This window comes from Diuraphis noxia, unplaced genomic scaffold (genome assembly GCF_037042655.1).
Source record: "Diuraphis noxia isolate RWA-SAM2 unplaced genomic scaffold, SU_Dnox_SAM2 contig0002, whole genome shotgun sequence".
Lineage (NCBI taxonomy): Eukaryota > Metazoa > Arthropoda > Insecta > Hemiptera > Aphididae > Diuraphis > Diuraphis noxia.
The window spans coordinates 41154955-41174827 of record NW_028301712.1 but is presented as its reverse complement, the minus strand read 5'-3'; the positions used below and the strand labels follow the sequence as shown (position 1 = coordinate 41174827).

Genomic DNA, 19873 nt, shown 5'->3' with positions numbered 1-19873 from the left:
AAATTACAATAACTTTTTTGAAAATACTATTTCAATATAATTTGATGTAATTTAAAAAAAAAAACGTTTTTTACAGTTATTGTTGTCATCATGATTTTGAACTTTTTAATTATTTTTTTTTAATACAGCATAGGTAGTAAGTTATAACATATCTCCAAACAGAATATTTATCAGAGTACTTCGCTGCTTATAAATCAAATTTCAAACAATTATAATTAATTATAGCTATAAATATTAAAAATAATTTTAAAATAATAGTGATAAAAACTTGTAAAAAATATAAATTTCACAACAAAAATTGTTTACATTATTATTATTGCATGAAATAATAAGTATAGAAATTTAAATTATTCACCTTGTATAGGTACCATGATTTAATACATTATTGTGTTACGTCCGACGCCAAAAAAACTCGTTTGCGACGAAAAAGAGATAAGTATATACTTTTTTCCACTCTGTATTATGTGTAACTGTGTAAGTATTTAGAGAGATTTTAATAATTCGTTGTGAACGGTTTGCTAAAAACAATATTGAAAAAAAAACTAAATCCTTTGTTCTGCGTAATGGTGTGTTATCTCACTGTAAAATCTCGATGTGGCCGCCGCGTATACTATCCACACGCATACATGCATACGCCATAACAAAATTAAAACCGTCAAGGTGCGTTGTACGTAGGTAAGTGTGAGTGCGATATCGTATATTCGTTTAATATTGTTAGGTGACTACCGACTTTGGCTAGCTGCACTCGAAAAAAAGTCGTATTTCCACCGATGCGAATAGATGGGAAATCATAGTCCCAAGTCGGAGGCGCTCCAATTCAAAATTATATCATTTTTGAAAATATTATATGTGGTAGGAGGGGAACTACTGACTAACAAATTTTGGCTGTTTTTCGCAAATAGGTAGATATAGTCTTAAACACAAAGTCATAACATACCTCTATTAAATTATATATTTTTTATTTATTTATATATTACTTATATCTTTTTATGGCCTCTACACTCCGCGTAAAAAATTAAAATGCTCGTATAATATAGCACATATATAATTATTTTATTATTACTATTACTAACCATCCATCCCTCCACTACGTAAAACCTCCGGTCTCGACCTTCGTCGCACTTATACTGGCACCAGAAAAATGTCCAGCTATGCCGGTGGTGAATAAGGCGAAATTTATTAGTATACGACCGCACGGTAACGGCGGTAACAATATAACAATAAAAATTATTTTGTATCGCAGGCATACAACGTGTATGTTTATCATCGTCGTTACGATCTATACTGTATCAGGCGATCACACGCCGTACGTGCATCGTGGGACGCTATTTAACATGGATTTGTATTTTTTTCCTCCCCGTCAGAAGACGCATACTCGTTTAGTTTCGGCTTGGTTTTTATACATAATTTATAATATAGTGTATCATGTTCGTATATGCGTATTATACACACTACGTATCATGTATAGTAATATACACTAATATATAAATGAAATAACCCATTGACATTTTATGGTTTACACGTTTCATGCACTGTCCGAACGCGGATCGCTCGACGCTCCGTCGGTGGTGATATAATGTGAGATTTTTGTTCTTTTCTGAAAAGTACACTTATATATATTATATCATGTCTTGCGCATCCCGCAGTGAATCCACCCTGTCATCTCCGCGCCACACACTGCACGCAGCACATATTATATTATATTCAGCACATCTCGCACGCAAACGTATACATTGTTTATTATATTTTTCGCGCTTGTATCTCCCCGCGCACACTGTGTATATTAGACAATAAAATGATAATAATAATAATAATAATGATAATATATTTTATTACTATATCATATACGCTCCTCACCATATAAACGTATACTTTGCGGGGCGCCGCCAGACGCGATGCGCTCGAGTTCGATCTGGCAGCCCGCCTCCGCCCCCGCGCTCTCGACGACTATATACTGCCCTTTGTCTCCCGCACACACACCCACACACACACACATACACCCCGTCGACCGTTGCAACCGCGCACCCTCGCCTAGCGCACGGCAGCTTCTCGTCGTCGCCGCCGTCTGCAAGGGATGTCTGGACGTGACGTCACCGCCAGACGGATCAATACGCTACCCAGGGGTTCGATTTCGATCATCATAATCACATATTATTATTCGCTAGCTTGAGTGTTTTTAAGAAAATAAGTGTGTTTATTTTTATGTGTAATATTATACAAGAGGCGTCAACATTTTTCTGCGTTAGTTATCACACTTGAACATGTGACTTGTACCTATTGGTACAGCAGTGTACATGCAGGTTACATGTCATAGTTTCTCGATCAAAATGGTTTTCATCCAACCCAGGTATGGTATTAGTGGTTTATGTCGGAGTCATAAAAAATATTATCCCCACCTACCCGACACGTTAACCGGCACATTCTATACTATAGGTTTGCACCCGCGGAGACGGAGTGAGCGAGATGAGGCCGGCGTCAGGCATTTGTATAGCTTATCGAATTCAATCGCTTCTACTTACGTTGTTAGCCTACCCAATTGACTTTTAGTCTCTTAGATTATCCTGATTATCTACGAGTAAAATAAATAAATTTTATCTAATTTTTTATTTTTCGTTTCGCCTTAAACATGCGCGTTTGTGTTTGAACTGTGTGCCAGTGTAGTACTTGTACACAGTTTTATTAATATGCGACATGTAGTGTAATGCGTGTCGCCCTCCAAACCACGCCCCTTATCGATTATATTCCTCAACGCGCCGCCAAGCCAATTTTTCTCTCTTTAGTCTAGTCGAGTTTGTGGTGATGCCGTCGCCGCAACCACGCTATACGACGACGGAGTATTTCACCGAAATCGATTTTCTCGCTCAGACCGTCGACGCCGCAGTGTTTGACCTGTTTTCGATGAGATGTTGACGATACGTATAAACACTATAAACACGTATATTATTATACTATAACCTACCTGGCTACCTATAAAAATATCCAATCGGAAAACAAACGGAATGTACGACAATATTATCGTTCATTTTCCTGTAAATCAATTCTATATTAACATATTATAATGTTATATAAAGGCTTAAAGCGATTTCGTCGTTGTATTAGTCTGTATCGCTATACTATCTATATGTTGTCGCATATACAAAACCAACGAATTATTATAAAAAAAAAATACAAGTTTCTCGACTATTCTATGACAATAATATAATGTACTTGTATTTTTAATTTGTTTATGTATTATAGGTAAATTTATTAACTTTGAATTGCGCAAAATAATGAATACCTAATGATAGTCTAAAATCAAAAGATGATTCAATATTTTAAATTCACCTATATACCTATTTAATTTCGATATAATTACGATGTAACAATTTGATTTGTTATCACATAATTTATGATATACTCTATGTATAAAAATAGACATTTTTTCTTGAATAATTTTAATAACTGTAAATATATGATGCATCCACTATCCATGTCTATCGGCATGAATCCAGTCCTTTACTGAATTTGTAAACTATTATACTTTTATTTGATACTCATTTTTTGTGTTATCTTGGTCGTACATTTCTTTTTTCAAAATTATTATTTTATTCTGCGTCACATATATTCTTTGAACGGAGAAGGGTGCTTTGTGCGTACAACAATCGATTTAAACGTTCACGTTGAAATAAATATTATACATACCTCAAACCAGGATAATACTTGCGTTTATATATTATATTTTCTGAATAATATAGGTATTACAAAATGTTTTTATATTTTTGAACTTTAACCTGAAAAATATTTAGGAATAAAAAAAATTATTACACATGCAGTTTCTATAGATAGGTTTTTCTTTAATGGCGATTTTAGTATTATAAATTATAATAATATATGTATAAATGTAATTCTGACGACCTCGAAAACGTTGAGATTGGTACGTTGGAAAAACTCGCCTCCATCTTCGTTTTTATTATATTATGATAGAACTATTATAATAATAATGGAGCATCAACACAATTCGATTCTGGCCCGACTAATTGCGCACACGACGGCGTGTTTCGTGGTCACTGTAACACGGCAAAAGAAATATATTATGACGAGCAATGAACGCGAATTTTGCTTTAAAAAAAAAATTATATATATATATACCTATATAATAAAATAATTGATCATAAAAATAGGCATCGTGTCTAATTAACCATCAACGTCGCCTCGATCTCCTCTTCTGACGATCACGGTGCCTAGGCAAGGCAAGGCAACAACGAGTTCTGCGGCTACCAAGTTTCCCCGTCTTACCCGAGAGAAATCTGCCAAACTCGTATTATTATGTTATTATTATCACTAAAGCCGACGCGTAGACCGTGATCTGCGGTCGTCAAAAGTTAAATTGTTTAATAATATATAGGTGTTCTTTGGCAACCGCGACTTTTGCAGCTCGTGCGTTGCTCCGCGCACGTACTTGCCGAATCGATATAATCTGAAATAAATGTGGTTCATCTATACCTGTATACGCGTGACAAATTACTCTACTGCGGTAAAAACTATAGTCCCGAGTAGAAGCAACAAATATATTATAATTTAATATACGGTTCAAAGAGATTTTTGAAAAAATATATGTATTTCTCAGCATTTAAATAAACACTGTAGATTTATTGTGAAAATACCCTTAAATTTGTAAATGTATAAATCGTCGTTTAAGTCATTGAAATATCATAGGTTTAAAGAGACATCTTGTAACGACGTGAATGGTATCTCCTAGTAGCGTTAGGTATAGCGTATATTTATATATTACCTATATAAACAGTACATTGAGGTTTCTTTGTCGATGACTTAAAAGACCGCCGAAGAACCGTTTTACCCGCGCAATAAGCATTAATACCATCATAATAATTAATATATAATAATCAAACGACACTTATAAAATAAGAGAAATCACCAGTAAACAACATCTGCGTTTGATGACTAATCTTTGTATTTTTTTCCCTCTCAGTTGATGGAACTGGTGCCCATTTCGTGTACAGTCCGTCAGTCCAGGGCCGAGACGCCACCGCCGTCACTGAAGAGGACCAAGCTCGAGGACGCACCGCCAGTGGTGCCCTCGGCGGCCTATTACTCGGCTCTGGGCATAGCGCCCACGCTACCTAACTACATGGTGGACCCATTCCACTATTTTTACGGTGCATGGGTGCCACCACCCGCTGCCATGTACATGAATAACTCGCATCACCAGCTGTACAGGAACGACAGGTTAGATACATATCACATTTTTGCTCTTTGTTTCCAGATATGCATTTTATGTAACGTTTTGTTGATTTAATGTTGTTTTTTGTTTCGATCCGCAGTCTGATCAAGAGGGAGAGACCGCCTAGGCTTGTGGACCCGCAAAAAGTCATATCACACACGCAGTCCGAACAGTTCAGCAGGAGTTTTCAACCGAACGTCGCGCTGGCGCCGCCCAACAAACACAACGGCAACGCTAATACCACCAATCTCTTGGGCCATCACCATAACCATCACCACCAAAATGCCAACAGTGTCAACATCAACAACAACAATAACAACAATAACAATAACAACAATAATAACAGCAGCAATAACAACAACAACACTGCCAAACCGATGGTTAGTATCTAAACGTCGTCATGCCACGAGCGTAGGCATAAACGAATATCCTCTTATAGTGTTTTTGATTCTCGTTTTATCATAATACCATTATAATATTCGGTCTCTTTTACATAGGTGAAATTCAAATTCAAAGACGATGGTGAACAGGAAAATAAAGACATCGTTCCCAACCAAGAGTCTGAGAGGAGATATAACAGTGTCGGTGAGTAAACCATCAATCTATCGAGTAGCTGAACATATCTGTTCAGATTTTTATGTATTAAGAATTGTATCAATAGTTAGTTAAAATCGTCAATCGTCATTTTTACAGCCGCCAGTGTCATGGAGCAAGTGGCCGCTGTTTTAGACGCATTGAGCGATGCCAAGGAGACGACGCGACAGCAAGTGATCGGATTGGTTGAGCGAATCGCTTTGCGTCTTGAAAAGGTCGAATCAAAAAATCTACAACTCGTCCGGGAGAACGAATTACTTAAAAACCAATTGAACATGGTGCGTGCTCGTTATTAATTATAACTCAAAACTGATTAAAATTAATTGCTCAATATATTATGCTATTACATTAGTGCTGTATGATGAATACCTACTTATAAAAATTATTTTATATGTGATTATTATTTTATTTCCTTACAGAAGAGGCATACGAACAAAGAAGATCCATTGTTAGTAGACGACTGTACGATGATCAAATGGGAAGATGGTGGTGGTATTGATCAAGAACATAGCAAATCCAACAGTTTGCCATTGATGAACAAGAGGTGTAGTCCAGTGTCCGTGATAACCTCACCACCATGTCAGCCCAAAACACCTCCACCTCATAATTTACAGTCCTCTACCATGGCCACTACTACTGCCACCATCACAGCCACCTCAGTGTTGATCAAATCGGAATCCATCGACTGATTATTATAAATGCAGCCGGCTGTTTACTTATTATTAATTATTATTATTTAATTTAATATTGCTACCACCGACAATTGATCTCTCCTTTAAAAAAATAAAACTAAAAAAAAAAATATGTATAAATTATACAAGCTTTTTATAATATTTATTCAGTACTACAGTATGATATATGTGTATAAATATTAAATATACATAAAGTAATAATAATAATTATCATTATTGTTATTATTTTATGTCTATCAATATTATGTTGTTGATTTCTCTTGTCTTGTGTAAATTATCTAATTTAGAATATTGTTAATTTGATTTTCTTAATTTTCTGACAATTTCTTAATATATATATACTATATATATTATGTATATATATATATTTTTTCTTTTTTGTTATGAATTTTTAGTTTAGGATTATTTTTATTTATTTGAATTTTTTTGTTATTCGTTTTAAATTATTTATGTTAAAAGTTGCTGTGCCAATTTTTTGTTTGTTTTTTTTCTATAATAATTATATTAACATCAGCAGTAAATTTGATTATTATTAGAGGAAAAATAGAAATAGTGTACTTAAAATAAAAAAATTTAGAGCATGGTTATGAAGGAGCTCAATTTAAATACTCGATTTTCCAATATTTAGATAATTTTACTAGTTAACCTGTACAATTTTCAAACATTTTCTGTTGAGTACGAAAAGAAACGTTGGCAACCAGCTAACATGATATTCTGCCTCAATAACCTTTTGAGATGGTTCTTGATAAATTCTGAGGTTTTTTTTCATTCTTAACAAGGTTTAATTAATGGAATATTTTGAAAATGCGTGCTTTTTCAATACATTCTATTAAATAGTTAATGGACGAAATTATGCTTAAAATAATTACACCGTTTCAATATTATCACATGTAGAAGAAAACATTTGCATATATATTACATATATTATGGCACCAAATATTAATAATAATAATAATTAAAAAAAAAAGCAATCACGTATAAGATAATATTTATACATTTCCTAATACTTAAATATACGTAAAAAAATAAAAAAATAAATAAACCTTAATGATTATAAGACGATAATTTAGAATAAGTATTATGTTTTCAAATACATTATGAATTAAAAAAAAAATATATATATATATATATATATATATAGTTTGACGAACAATATATCCTAAATCCCTCTGGCTAGAAAATAATTCAGTACAAATTAGTAAGTGCCTTATTTCTGTAATACTATACACTAACCTTATTAAAAAAAATTATAATGATAAACATACATAATATGATATGGTATATGTATGTTTAAATGCACTTTAACGATTATATAGTTTTAATATGCTTTTAAAAAAAAGAGAAAAAGAATGTTAATATTTAGAAACGATGGTAGATTGATTTATTATTTATTATTAAGTGAATTTTTGTTGTTAATGTTGGCGTGCGACGTTGTGTCATCCGACAAATATTTTTCATTGCATCTAAAATATTTCAAGTATGCAAATTAATGTTAAGAGTTAAGAGTATTTGTAATAGCAATGTGTATCAAATATACAGGTTGAAAAATATGTAAAACTTTTAAATTTAACTATACCTATTATTGTTTAGTTAAAAATAATATAGTTTGTTACCACATAGTTTTAATATGTACCTGATGTGTATGCCAGTAGGTAATTTATGTATAAAGTATATACTATTATAATATATATTATGTAAATATACTTAAAAATGTTTCTTACCATTTTTGCAAACAATGAAATAAAAATAAGCTCCCTATTTTTTTGACTAAATGTTGAGTCTTCCTTAAAAGAGAAAAGATAGAAAAATCAAATTACTCATTTTATTCTGTAATTAATTGAACATTTTAATGCTGTATTAGTTCTTTTTTTCTATCTCGTGCAATTTAGCTGAATAATGTCGAAATACAATGATAATGTATGATATAAATATATTTATTAGTTGTAATAGTCTGATGAACATAAAAATGTAATATCTATTGAAGGAGTAAATTAATATAATATTTTATTATAATAGTATAATAAATTTTTATTCAACTTGACTGGAAATCAAAAAATAACCATTGTGTTCACATACATTTTTCTCATTATATTATTATTTATTGTTAATTGACAAAACTGTGTAATAATATTGATTTTTCAATTTTTATGTTCTTATGTATATTTTGTTGTTGATGTACAGACATTTACATTAATTGTAATTTTTATGGTTTTTAAAACTCTGATATGAATAGAAATATTTAGATGTTTCTTTTTACTATCATAATAATAATAATAATAATAATTTTTTTTTTAATGATGTTAAGTTTTTTTAAGTAACTTATATTAGGTAGTTTTTTAACTGTGCCAAGCTTTGTAGCACTTTTTAAGCAAAACCGAGTCATTATGTTTTTTTTTTGTATATATTATACTGCCTGTACCAAATACATTGTGTTATAATATACATGATTATATGGTGTATTGAAATAGGTTTTCTTTACATGTATTATTTTGTGTAATGTTATTAATTTAAAACAAAAAACCATTTTGTTTATGGACATTTTTTTGGAAAAAAAAAATAAAAACCAGAAAAAAAGAATCAAAATAAAAGAATACTATATTAATAAATAATAATTAGGATTGTGTTTTGTTTTTGTATGCAAATGTATTATATATTATGTAATTTAAATGTTATTATGCATAATATGCATTTGTCCGATCTGAAGATTAGGTAGATACATAATATATTATCAATAATGCTTAAGATGAGAAAAAGATCACAATGTGTCTAATAATCTATCCATTATAAATAATAATAATATTATTATGATAATAATGGATGATTTGACTCATAATTTGACAAAGGTGATGTACCATACACTTTGAGCGATAGAAAAATAAAATCAGTTATTAAAAAAGAAAAGTACAGTGAATTGAATTCTTAATATTATATCATTGGAAACTTAACATTTGTAAACTCTGTTTTGACTTGCAAAATAAAAAGGCTGTAAAAGTCAAATTAGAAAAATAAATGAATAAAAATAGATAATTTCATAGATATTTCTATTAAATAGCAAATTAACCGTCTCTTTTATTGTGAGAATCACAAAAAAACCATAATAAATATACTTATAAGTGATTTTAAAAATATATAGTATTTATCAATTGATTTTAAAATATTAATATTTAAGTTTTTAATATTTAACCTCATTTTAAAACTAAGAAAATAATGCAATATGTTACATACCTGAGATCCTAGATAATAAACTAGTAGGATATACTATTGAATATGATTTCCCTTACTACGTTTTTACTTAGTAAAATAGTAACATAGATAAAATTACTTGTAGTATGTACATTCAATGTTTTTAATGTCTTCATGTCTATTAAAATTTACATCATAAAAATTTTAGGTAGGTAGGAATACCCGAATACAAATTAATATTGCTTATGTGATTTGTGTTTGTTCTTTCATATCTTTGACAATATTTAATCAAAAGGAAACAAAATTAAATATAATCTTTTTAAATTTAACTATTTAGTTAGGTATTTTATTGTCACATTCAAATAAAATCTACAGAAAGTAGGATCTCCTACAAAATCAATATATATGTAAAAATAGTCAACATTTGAAAAAAAATAATCATAATGTGTTGTATGCCAAATTCTCATAAAAAGTGAAAAAGGATGATGAAGTATGATAATTTTAAGGTGAAAAATAAAAAAACTTATTTTTCCAATACTTTTGTAATTGGATATACTGCTTTTTTATTTTAAAGAGTAATGTCACCTCTATGCAGGATAGTGGCATAGTTCTGGTATCTTTCGTTTTTTAATTAAAAAAAAAAAACATTAAATTTGAAAAAAAAATTTGAGATCAATATTGTATTTGAAACATCTGAGTTTACCTATTGGAGTACATTGATTTATGTATAGATCAAACCTAGCTCAACCATTCATGTTTCCAACGTACCGATAAAAAATGAATCAAAAATATATTTTTTTTCGTACTATATAATCTCAGGCAGACATACATCGACACTTGTTGATGGCCGTTTTCACACCTATTTTAAATGTTTCTCAATTTTCAGGTAAAATTATATCAGGTCGGTCTTCAAAATTGCTCTAGATAGTTTAAGTGAGTGTTAATCTACATTTCCGGCACAAATAATTCACTAATACTCTTGATTTAAGAACATACATTTTGGAAAACAGTTTTAAAAATTTCAAAAATATTTTCTACATTATAATGTACAAGGGCTACATATTTAAAGATCAAACCTAGCTCAACCCTTCATGTTTACCGTGTTCAACGTACCGATAAAAAAATTAATCATAAATATATTTTTTTTCTTACTATAATCTCAGACAGACATACATAGACACTTGTTGATGGTCATTTTCACACCTATTTTAAATGTTTCTCAATTTTGGGTAGAATTATATCAGAACGGTCTTCAAAACTGCTTTAGATAGTTTAAGTGAGTGTTAATCTACATTTCTGGCACAAATAATAGGCAAATATTAACGATTTAAGTACTTCAATTTCGGAAAACAGTTTTAAAAATTTCAAAAATATTTTCTCTATTACAACCTACAAAGAGAATATATAGACACATTATAGCAGGCTGAACCTTACATATTTTCGATGTACAACAGTCCAATTAATTACTAATTTAAAATATAGAATATTTTTTTTTCGTACTATATAATTTCAGGCAGACATACATCGACACTTGTTGATGGTGATTTTCACACCTATTTTAAATGTTTCTCAATTTTGGATAGAATTATATCAGAACGGTCTTCAAAACTGCTTTAGATAGTTTAAGTGAGTGTTAATCTACATTTCTGGCACAAATAATAGGCAAATATTAACGATTTAAGTACTTCAATTCCGGGAAACAGTTTTAAAAATTTCAAAAATATTTTTTCTACTACAACCTACAAAGAGAATATATAGACACGTCATAGCACGCTGAACCTTACATATTTTCGATGTACAACATTCCAATTAATTACTAATTTAAAATATATAATATTTTTTTTTCGTACTATATAATCTAAGGCAGACATATAAAGACACCTGTTGATGTTCATTTTCACACCTATTTTATATGTTTCTCAATTTTCAGGTAGAATTATATCAGAACGGTCTTCAAAACTGCTTTAGATAGTTTAATTATGTGCTTATCTACATTTCTGGAACAAATAATTTGCTAATATAACCGATTTAATTACTTAAACTTTGAAGAACAGTTTTAAAAATTTCAAAAATATTTTCTATATTACAACCTACAAAGAGAATATATAGACACGTCATAGCACGCAGAACCTTACATATTTTCGATGTACAACTTACCAATTAATCGCTTATTTAAAATATATAATATTTATTTTTCGTACTATATAATCTCAGGCAGACATATATAGACACTTGTTGATGGTCATTTTCAAATCTATTTTTAATGTTTCTCAATTTTTAGGTAGAATTATATCAGAACGGTCTTCAAAACTGCTTTAGATAGTTTAATTAGGTGCTTATCTACATTTCTGGAACAAATAATTTGCTAATATAACCGATTTAAGTACTTAAACTTCGAAAAACAGTTTTAAAAATTTCAAAAATATTTTCTCTACTACAACCTACAAAGAGAATATATAGACACGTCATAGCACGCTGAACCTTACATATTTTCGATGTACAACTTACCAATTAATCGCTAATTTAAAATATATAATATTTATTTTTCGTACTATATAATCTCAGGCAGACATATATAGACACTTGTTGATGGTCATTTTCAAATCTATTTTTAATGTTTCTCAATTTTTAGGTAGAATTATATCAGAACGGTCTTCAAAACTGCTTTAGATAGTTTAAGTGAGTGTTAATCTACATTTCTAGCACAAATAATAGGCAAATATTAACGATTTAAGTACTTCAATTTCGGAAAACAGTTTTAAAAATTTCAAAAATATTTTCTACATTATAATGTACAAGGGCTACATATTTAAAGATCAAACCTAGCTCAACCCTTCATGTTTACCGTGTTCAACGTACCGATAAAAAAATTAATCATAAATATATTTTTTTTCTTACTATAATCTCAGACAGACATACATAGACACTTGTTGATGGTCATTTTCACACCTATTTTAAATGTTTCTCAATTTTGGGTAGAATTATATCAGAACGGTCTTCAAAACTGCTTTAGATAGTTTAAGTGAGTGTTAATCTACATTTCTGGCACAAATAATAGGCAAATATTAACGATTTAAGTACTTCAATTTCGGAAAACAGTTTTAAAAATTTCAAAAATATTTTCTCTATTACAACCTACAAAGAGAATATATAGACACATTATAGCAGGCTGAACCTTACATATTTTCGATGTACAACAGTCCAATTAATTACTAATTTAAAATATAGAATATTTTTTTTTCGTACTATATAATTTCAGGCAGACATACATCGACACTTGTTGATGGTGATTTTCACACCTATTTTAAATGTTTCTCAATTTTGGATAGAATTATATCAGAACGGTCTTCGAAACTGCTTTAGATAGTTTAAGTGAGTGTTAATCTACATTTCTGGCACAAATAATAGGCAAATATTAACGATTTAAGTACTTCAATTCCGGGAAACAGTTTTAAAAATTTCAAAAATATTTTTTCTACTACAACCTACAAAGAGAATATATAGACACGTCATAGCACGCTGAACCTTACATATTTTCGATGTACAACATTCCAATTAATTACTAATTTAAAATATATAATATTTTTTTTTCGTACTATATAATCTAAGGCAGACATATAAAGACACCTGTTGATGTTCATTTTCACACCTATTTTATATGTTTCTCAATTTTCAGGTAGAATTATATCAGAACGGTCTTCAAAACTGCTTTAGATAGTTTAATTATGTGCTTATCTACATTTCTGGAACAAATAATTTGCTAATATAACCGATTTAATTACTTAAACTTTGAAGAACAGTTTTAAAAATTTCAAAAATATTTTCTATATTACAACCTACAAAGAGAACATATAGACACGTCATAGCACGCTGAACCTTACATATTTTCGATGTACAACTTACCAATTAATCGCTAATTTAAAATATATAATGTTTATTTTTCGTACTATATAATCTCAGGCAGACATACAAAGACACCTGTTGATGTTCATTTTCACACCTATTTTATATGTTTCTCAATTTTGGATAGAATTATATCAGAACGGTCTTCAAAACTGCTTTAGATAGTTTGAGTGAGTGTTAATAAACATTTCTGGCACAAATAATAGGCAAATATTAACGATTTAAGTACATCAATTTCGGAAAACAGTTTTAAAAATTTCAAAAATATTTTCTCTACTACAACCTACAAAGAGAATATATAGACACGTCATAGCACGCTGAACCTTACATATTTTCAATGTACAACATTCCAATTAATTACTAATTTAAAATATATAATATTTATTTTTCGTACTATATAATCTCAGGCAGACATATATAGACACTTGTTGATGGTCATTTTCAAATCTATTTTTAATGTTTCTCAATTTTTAGGTAGAATTATATCAGAACGGTCTTCAAAACTGCTTTAGATAGTTTAATTAGGTGCTTATCTACATTTCTGGAACAAATAATTTGCTAATATAACCGATTTAAGTACTTAAACTTCGAAAAACAGTTTTAAAAATTTCAAAAATATTTTCTCTACTACAACCTACAAAGAGAATATATAGACACGTCATAGCACGCTGAACCTTACATATTTTCGATGTACAACTTACCAATTAATCGCTAATTTAAAATATATAATATTTATTTTTCGTACTATATAATCTCAGGCAGACATATATAGACACTTGTTGATGGTCATTTTCAAATCTATTTTTAATGTTTCTCAATTTTTAGGTAGAATTATATCAGAACGGTCTTCAAAACTGCTTTAGATAGTTTAAGTGAGTGTTAATCTACATTTCTGGAACAAATAATTTGCTAATATAACCGATTTAAGTACTTAAACTTCGAAAAAAGTTTTAAAAATTTCAAAAATATTTTCTATATTACAACCTACAAAGAGAATATATAGACACGTCATAGCACGCAGAACCGTACATATTTTCGATGTACAACTTACCAATTAATCGCTAATTAAAAATATATAATATTTATTTTTCGTACTATATAATCTCAGGCAGACATATATAGACACTTGTTGATGGTCATTTTCAAATCTATTTTTAATGTTTCTCAATTTTTAGGTAGAACTATATCAGAACGGTCTTCAAATTTGCTTTAGATAGTTTAAGTGAGTGTTAATCTACATTTCTGGCACAAATAATAGGCAAATATTAACGATTTAAGTACTTCAATTTCGGAAAACAGTTTTAAAAATTTCAAAAATATTTTCTACATTATAATGTACAAGGGCTACATATTTAAAGATCAAACCTAGCTCAACCGTTCATGTTTACAGTGTTCAACGTACCGATAAAAAAATTAATCAAAAATATATTTTTTTTCTTACTATAATCTCAGACAGACATACATAGACACTTGTTGATGGTCATTTTCACACCTATTTTAAATGTTTCTCAATTTTGGGTAGAATTATATCAGAACGGTCTTCAAAACTGCTTTAGATAGTTTAATTAGGTGCATATCTACATTTCTGGAACAAATAATTTGCTAATATAACCGATTTAAGTACTTAAACTTCGAAAAACAGTTTTAAAAATTTCAAAAATATTTTCTATATTACAACCTACAAAGAGAATATATAGACACGTCATAGCACGCAGAACCTTACATATTTTCGATGTACAACTTACCAATTAATCGCTTATTTAAAATATATAATATTTATTTTTCGTACTATATAATCTCAGGCAGACATATATAGACACTTGTTGATGGTCATTTTCAAATCTATTTTTAATGTTTCTCCATTTTTAGGTAGAATTATATCAGAACGGTCTTCAAAACTGCTTTAGATAGTTTAAGTGAGTGCTTATCTACATTTCTGGAACAAATAATTTGCTAATATAACCGATTTAATTACTTAAACTTCGAAAAACAGTTTTAAAAATTTCAAAAATATTTTCTCTACTACAACCTACAAAGAGAATATATAGACACGTCATAGCACGCTGAACCTTACATATTTTCGATGTACAACTTACCAATTAATCGCTAATTTAAAATATATAATGTTTATTTTTCGTACTATATAATCTCAGGCAGACATACAAAGACACCTGTTGATGTTCATTTTCACACCTATTTTATATGTTTCTCAATTTTGGATAGAATTATATCAGAACGGTCTTCAAAACTGCTTTAGATAGTTTGAGTGAGTGTTAATAAACATTTCTGGCACAAATAATAGGCAAATATTAACGATTTAAGTACATCAATTTCGGAAAACAGTTTTAAAAATTTCAAAAATATTTTCTCTACTACAACCTACAAAGAGAATATATAGACACGTCATAGCACGCTGAACCTTACATATTTTCAATGTACAACATTCCAATTAATTACTAATTTAAAATATATAATATTTATTTTTCGTACTATATAATCTCAGGCAGACATATATAGACACTTGTTGATGGTCATTTTCAAATCTATTTTTAATGTTTCTCAATTTTTAGGTAGAATTATATCAGAACGGTCTTCAAAACTGCTTTAGATAGTTTAATTAGGTGCTTATCTACATTTCTGGAACAAATAATTTGCTAATATAACCGATTTAAGTACTTAAACTTCGAAAAACAGTTTTAAAAATTTCAAAAATATTTTCTCTACTACAACCTACAAAGAGAATATATAGACACGTCATAGCACGCTGAACCTTACATATTTTCGATGTACAACTTACCAATTAATCGCTAATTTAAAATATATAATATTTATTTTTCGTACTATATAATCTCAGGCAGACATATATAGACACTTGTTGATGGTCATTTTCAAATCTATTTTTAATGTTTCTCAATTTTTAGGTAGAATTATATCAGAACGGTCTTCAAAACTGCTTTAGATAGTTTAAGTGAGTGTTAATCTACATTTCTGGAACAAATAATTTGCTAATATAACCGATTTAAGTACTTAAACTTCGAAAAACAGTTTTAAAAATTTCAAAAATATTTTCTATATTACAACCTACAAAGAGAATATATAGACACGTCATAGCATGCTGAACCTTACATATTTTCGATGTACAAAATTCCAATTAATTACTAATTTAAAATATATAATATTTTTTTTTCGTACTATATAATCTAAGGCAGACATACATAGACACTTGTTGATGATCATTTTCACACCTATTTAATATGTTTCTCAATTTTCAGGTAGAATTATATCAGAACGGTCTTCAAAACTGCTTTAGATAGTTTAATTAGGTCCTTATCTACATTTCTGGAACAAATAATTTGCTAATATAACCGATTTAAGTACTTAAACTTCGAAAAAAGATTTAAAAATTTCAAAAATATTTTCTATATTACAACCTACAAAGAGAATATATAGACACGTCATAGCACGCAGAACCGTACATATTTTCGATGTACAACTTACCAATTAATCGCTAATTAAAAATATATAATATTTATTTTTCGTACTATATAATCTCAGGCAGACATATATAGACACTTGTTGATGGTCATTTTCAAATCTATTTTTAATATTTCTCCATTTTTAGGTAGAATTATATCAGAACGGTCTTCAAAACTGCTTTAGATAGTTTAAGTGAGTGCTTATCTACATTTCTGGAACAAATAATTTGCTAATATAACCGATTTAAGTACTTAAACTTCGAAAAACAGTTTTAAAAATTTCAAAAATATTTTCTCTACTACAACCTACAAAGAGAATATATAGACACGTCATAGCACGCTGAACCTTACATATTTTCGATGTACAACTTACCAATTAATCGCTAATTTAAAATATATAATGTTTATTTTTCGTACTATATAATCTCAGGCAGACATACAAAGACACCTGTTGATGTTCATTTTCACACCTATTTTATATGTTTCTCAATTTTGGATAGAATTATATCAGAACGGTCTTCAAAACTGCTTTAGATAGTTTGAGTGAGTGTTAATAAACATTTCTGGCACAAATAATAGGCAAATATTAACGATTTAAGTACATCAATTTCGGAAAACAGTTTTAAAAATTTCAAAAATATTTTCTCTACTACAACCTACAAAGAGAATATATAGACACGTCATAGCACGCTGAACCTTACATATTTTCAATGTACAACATTCCAATTAATTACTAATTTAAAATATATAATATTTATTTTTCGTACTATATAATCTCAGGCAGACATATATAGACACTTGTTGATGGTCATTTTCAAATCTATTTTTAATGTTTCTCAATTTTTAGGTAGAATTATATCAGAACGGTCTTCAAAACTGCTTTAGATAGTTTAATTAGGTGCTTATCTACATTTCTGGAACAAATAATTTGCTAATATAACCGATTTAAGTACTTAAACTTCGAAAAACAGTTTTAAAAATTTCAAAAATATTTTCTCTACTACAACCTACAAAGAGAATATATAGACACGTCATAGCACGCTGAACCTTACATATTTTCGATGTACAACTTACCAATTAATCGCTAATTTAAAATATATAATATTTATTTTTCGTACTATATAATCTCAGGCAGACATATATAGACACTTGTTGATGGTCATTTTCAAATCTATTTTTAATGTTTCTCAATTTTTAGGTAGAATTATATCAGAACGGTCTTCAAAACTGCTTTAGATAGTTTAAGTGAGTGTTAATCTACATTTCTGGAACAAATAATTTGCTAATATAACCGATTTAAGTACTTAAACTTCGAAAAACAGTTTTAAAAATTTCAAAAATATTTTCTATATTACAACCTACAAAGAGAATATATAGACACGTCATAGCATGCTGAACCTTACATATTTTCGATGTACAAAATTCCAATTAATTACTAATTTAAAATATATAATATTTTTTTTTCGTACTATATAATCTAAGGCAGACATACATAGACACTTGTTGATGATCATTTTCACACCTATTTAATATGTTTCTCAATTTTCAGGTAGAATTATATCAGAACGGTCTTCAAAACTGCTTTAGATAGTTTAATTAGGTCCTTATCTACATTTCTGGAACAAATAATTTGCTAATATAACCGATTTAAGTACTTAAACTTCGAAAAAAGTTTTAAAAATTTCAAAAATATTTTCTATATTACAACCTACAAAGAGAATATATAGACACGTCATAGCACGCAGAACCGTACATATTTTCGATGTACAACTTACCAATTAATCGCTAATTAAAAATATATAATATTTATTTTTCGTACTATATAATCTCAGGCAGACATATATAGACACTTGTTGATGGTCATTTTCAAATCTATTTTTAATGTTTCTCAATTTTTAGGTAGAACTATATCAGAACGGTCTTCAAATTTGCTTTAGATAGTTTAAGTGAGTGTTAATCTACATTTCTGGCACAAATAATAGGCAAATATTAACGATTTAAGTACTTCAATTTCGGAAAACAGTTTTAAAAATTTCAAAAATATTTTCTACATTATAATGTACAAGGGCTACATATTTAAAGATCAAACCTAGCTCAACCGTTCATGTTTACAGTGTTCAACGTACCGATAAAAAAATTAATCAAAAATATATTTTTTTTCTTACTATAATCTCAGACAGACATACATAGACACTTGTTGATGGTCATTTTCACACCTATTTTAAATGTTTCTCAATTTTGGGTAGAATTATATCAGAACGGTCTTCAAAACTGCTTTAGATAGTTTAATTAGGTGCATATCTACATTTCTGGAACAAATAATTTGCTAATATAACCGATTTAAGTACTTAAACTTCGAAAAACAGTTTTAAAAATTTCAAAAATATTTTCTATATTACAACCTACAAAGAGAATATATAGACACGTCATAGCACGCAGAACCTTACATATTTTCGATGTACAACTTACCAATTAATCGCTTATTTAAAATATATAATATTTATTTTTCGTACTATATAATCTCAGGCAGACATATATAGACACTTGTTGATGGTCATTTTCAAATCTATTTTTAATGTTTCTCCATTTTTAGGTAGAATTATATCAGAACGGTCTTCAAAACTGCTTTAGATAGTTTAAGTGAGTGCTTATCTACATTTCTGGAACAAATAATTTGCTAATATAACCGATTTAATTACTTAAACTTCGAAAAACAGTTTTAAAAATTTCAAAAATATTTTCTCTACTACAACCTACAAAGAGAATATATAGACACGTCATAGCACGCTGAACCTTACATATTT

The 19873-nt window shown here is 29.0% G+C and overlaps 1 protein-coding gene across 1 annotated transcript in view; it reads left to right on the top strand.

Annotated features, from left to right (window-relative positions):
• Positions 1–9119, top strand: part of Snoo (Sno oncogene) — a 51425-nt gene extending 42306 nt beyond the window's left edge. Inside the window, exons 2-6 of the mRNA XM_015513881.2 lie at positions 4970–5226; positions 5322–5601; positions 5719–5806; positions 5915–6093; positions 6235–9119. Coding sequence (XP_015369367.1) covers positions 4970–5226; positions 5322–5601; positions 5719–5806; positions 5915–6093; positions 6235–6504 — 1074 coding nt within the window. The 3' untranslated portion in view covers positions 6505–9119. The remainder of the gene's footprint in view (positions 1–4969; positions 5227–5321; positions 5602–5718; positions 5807–5914; positions 6094–6234) is intronic.
• Positions 9120–19873: the final 10754 nt, after the last annotated feature.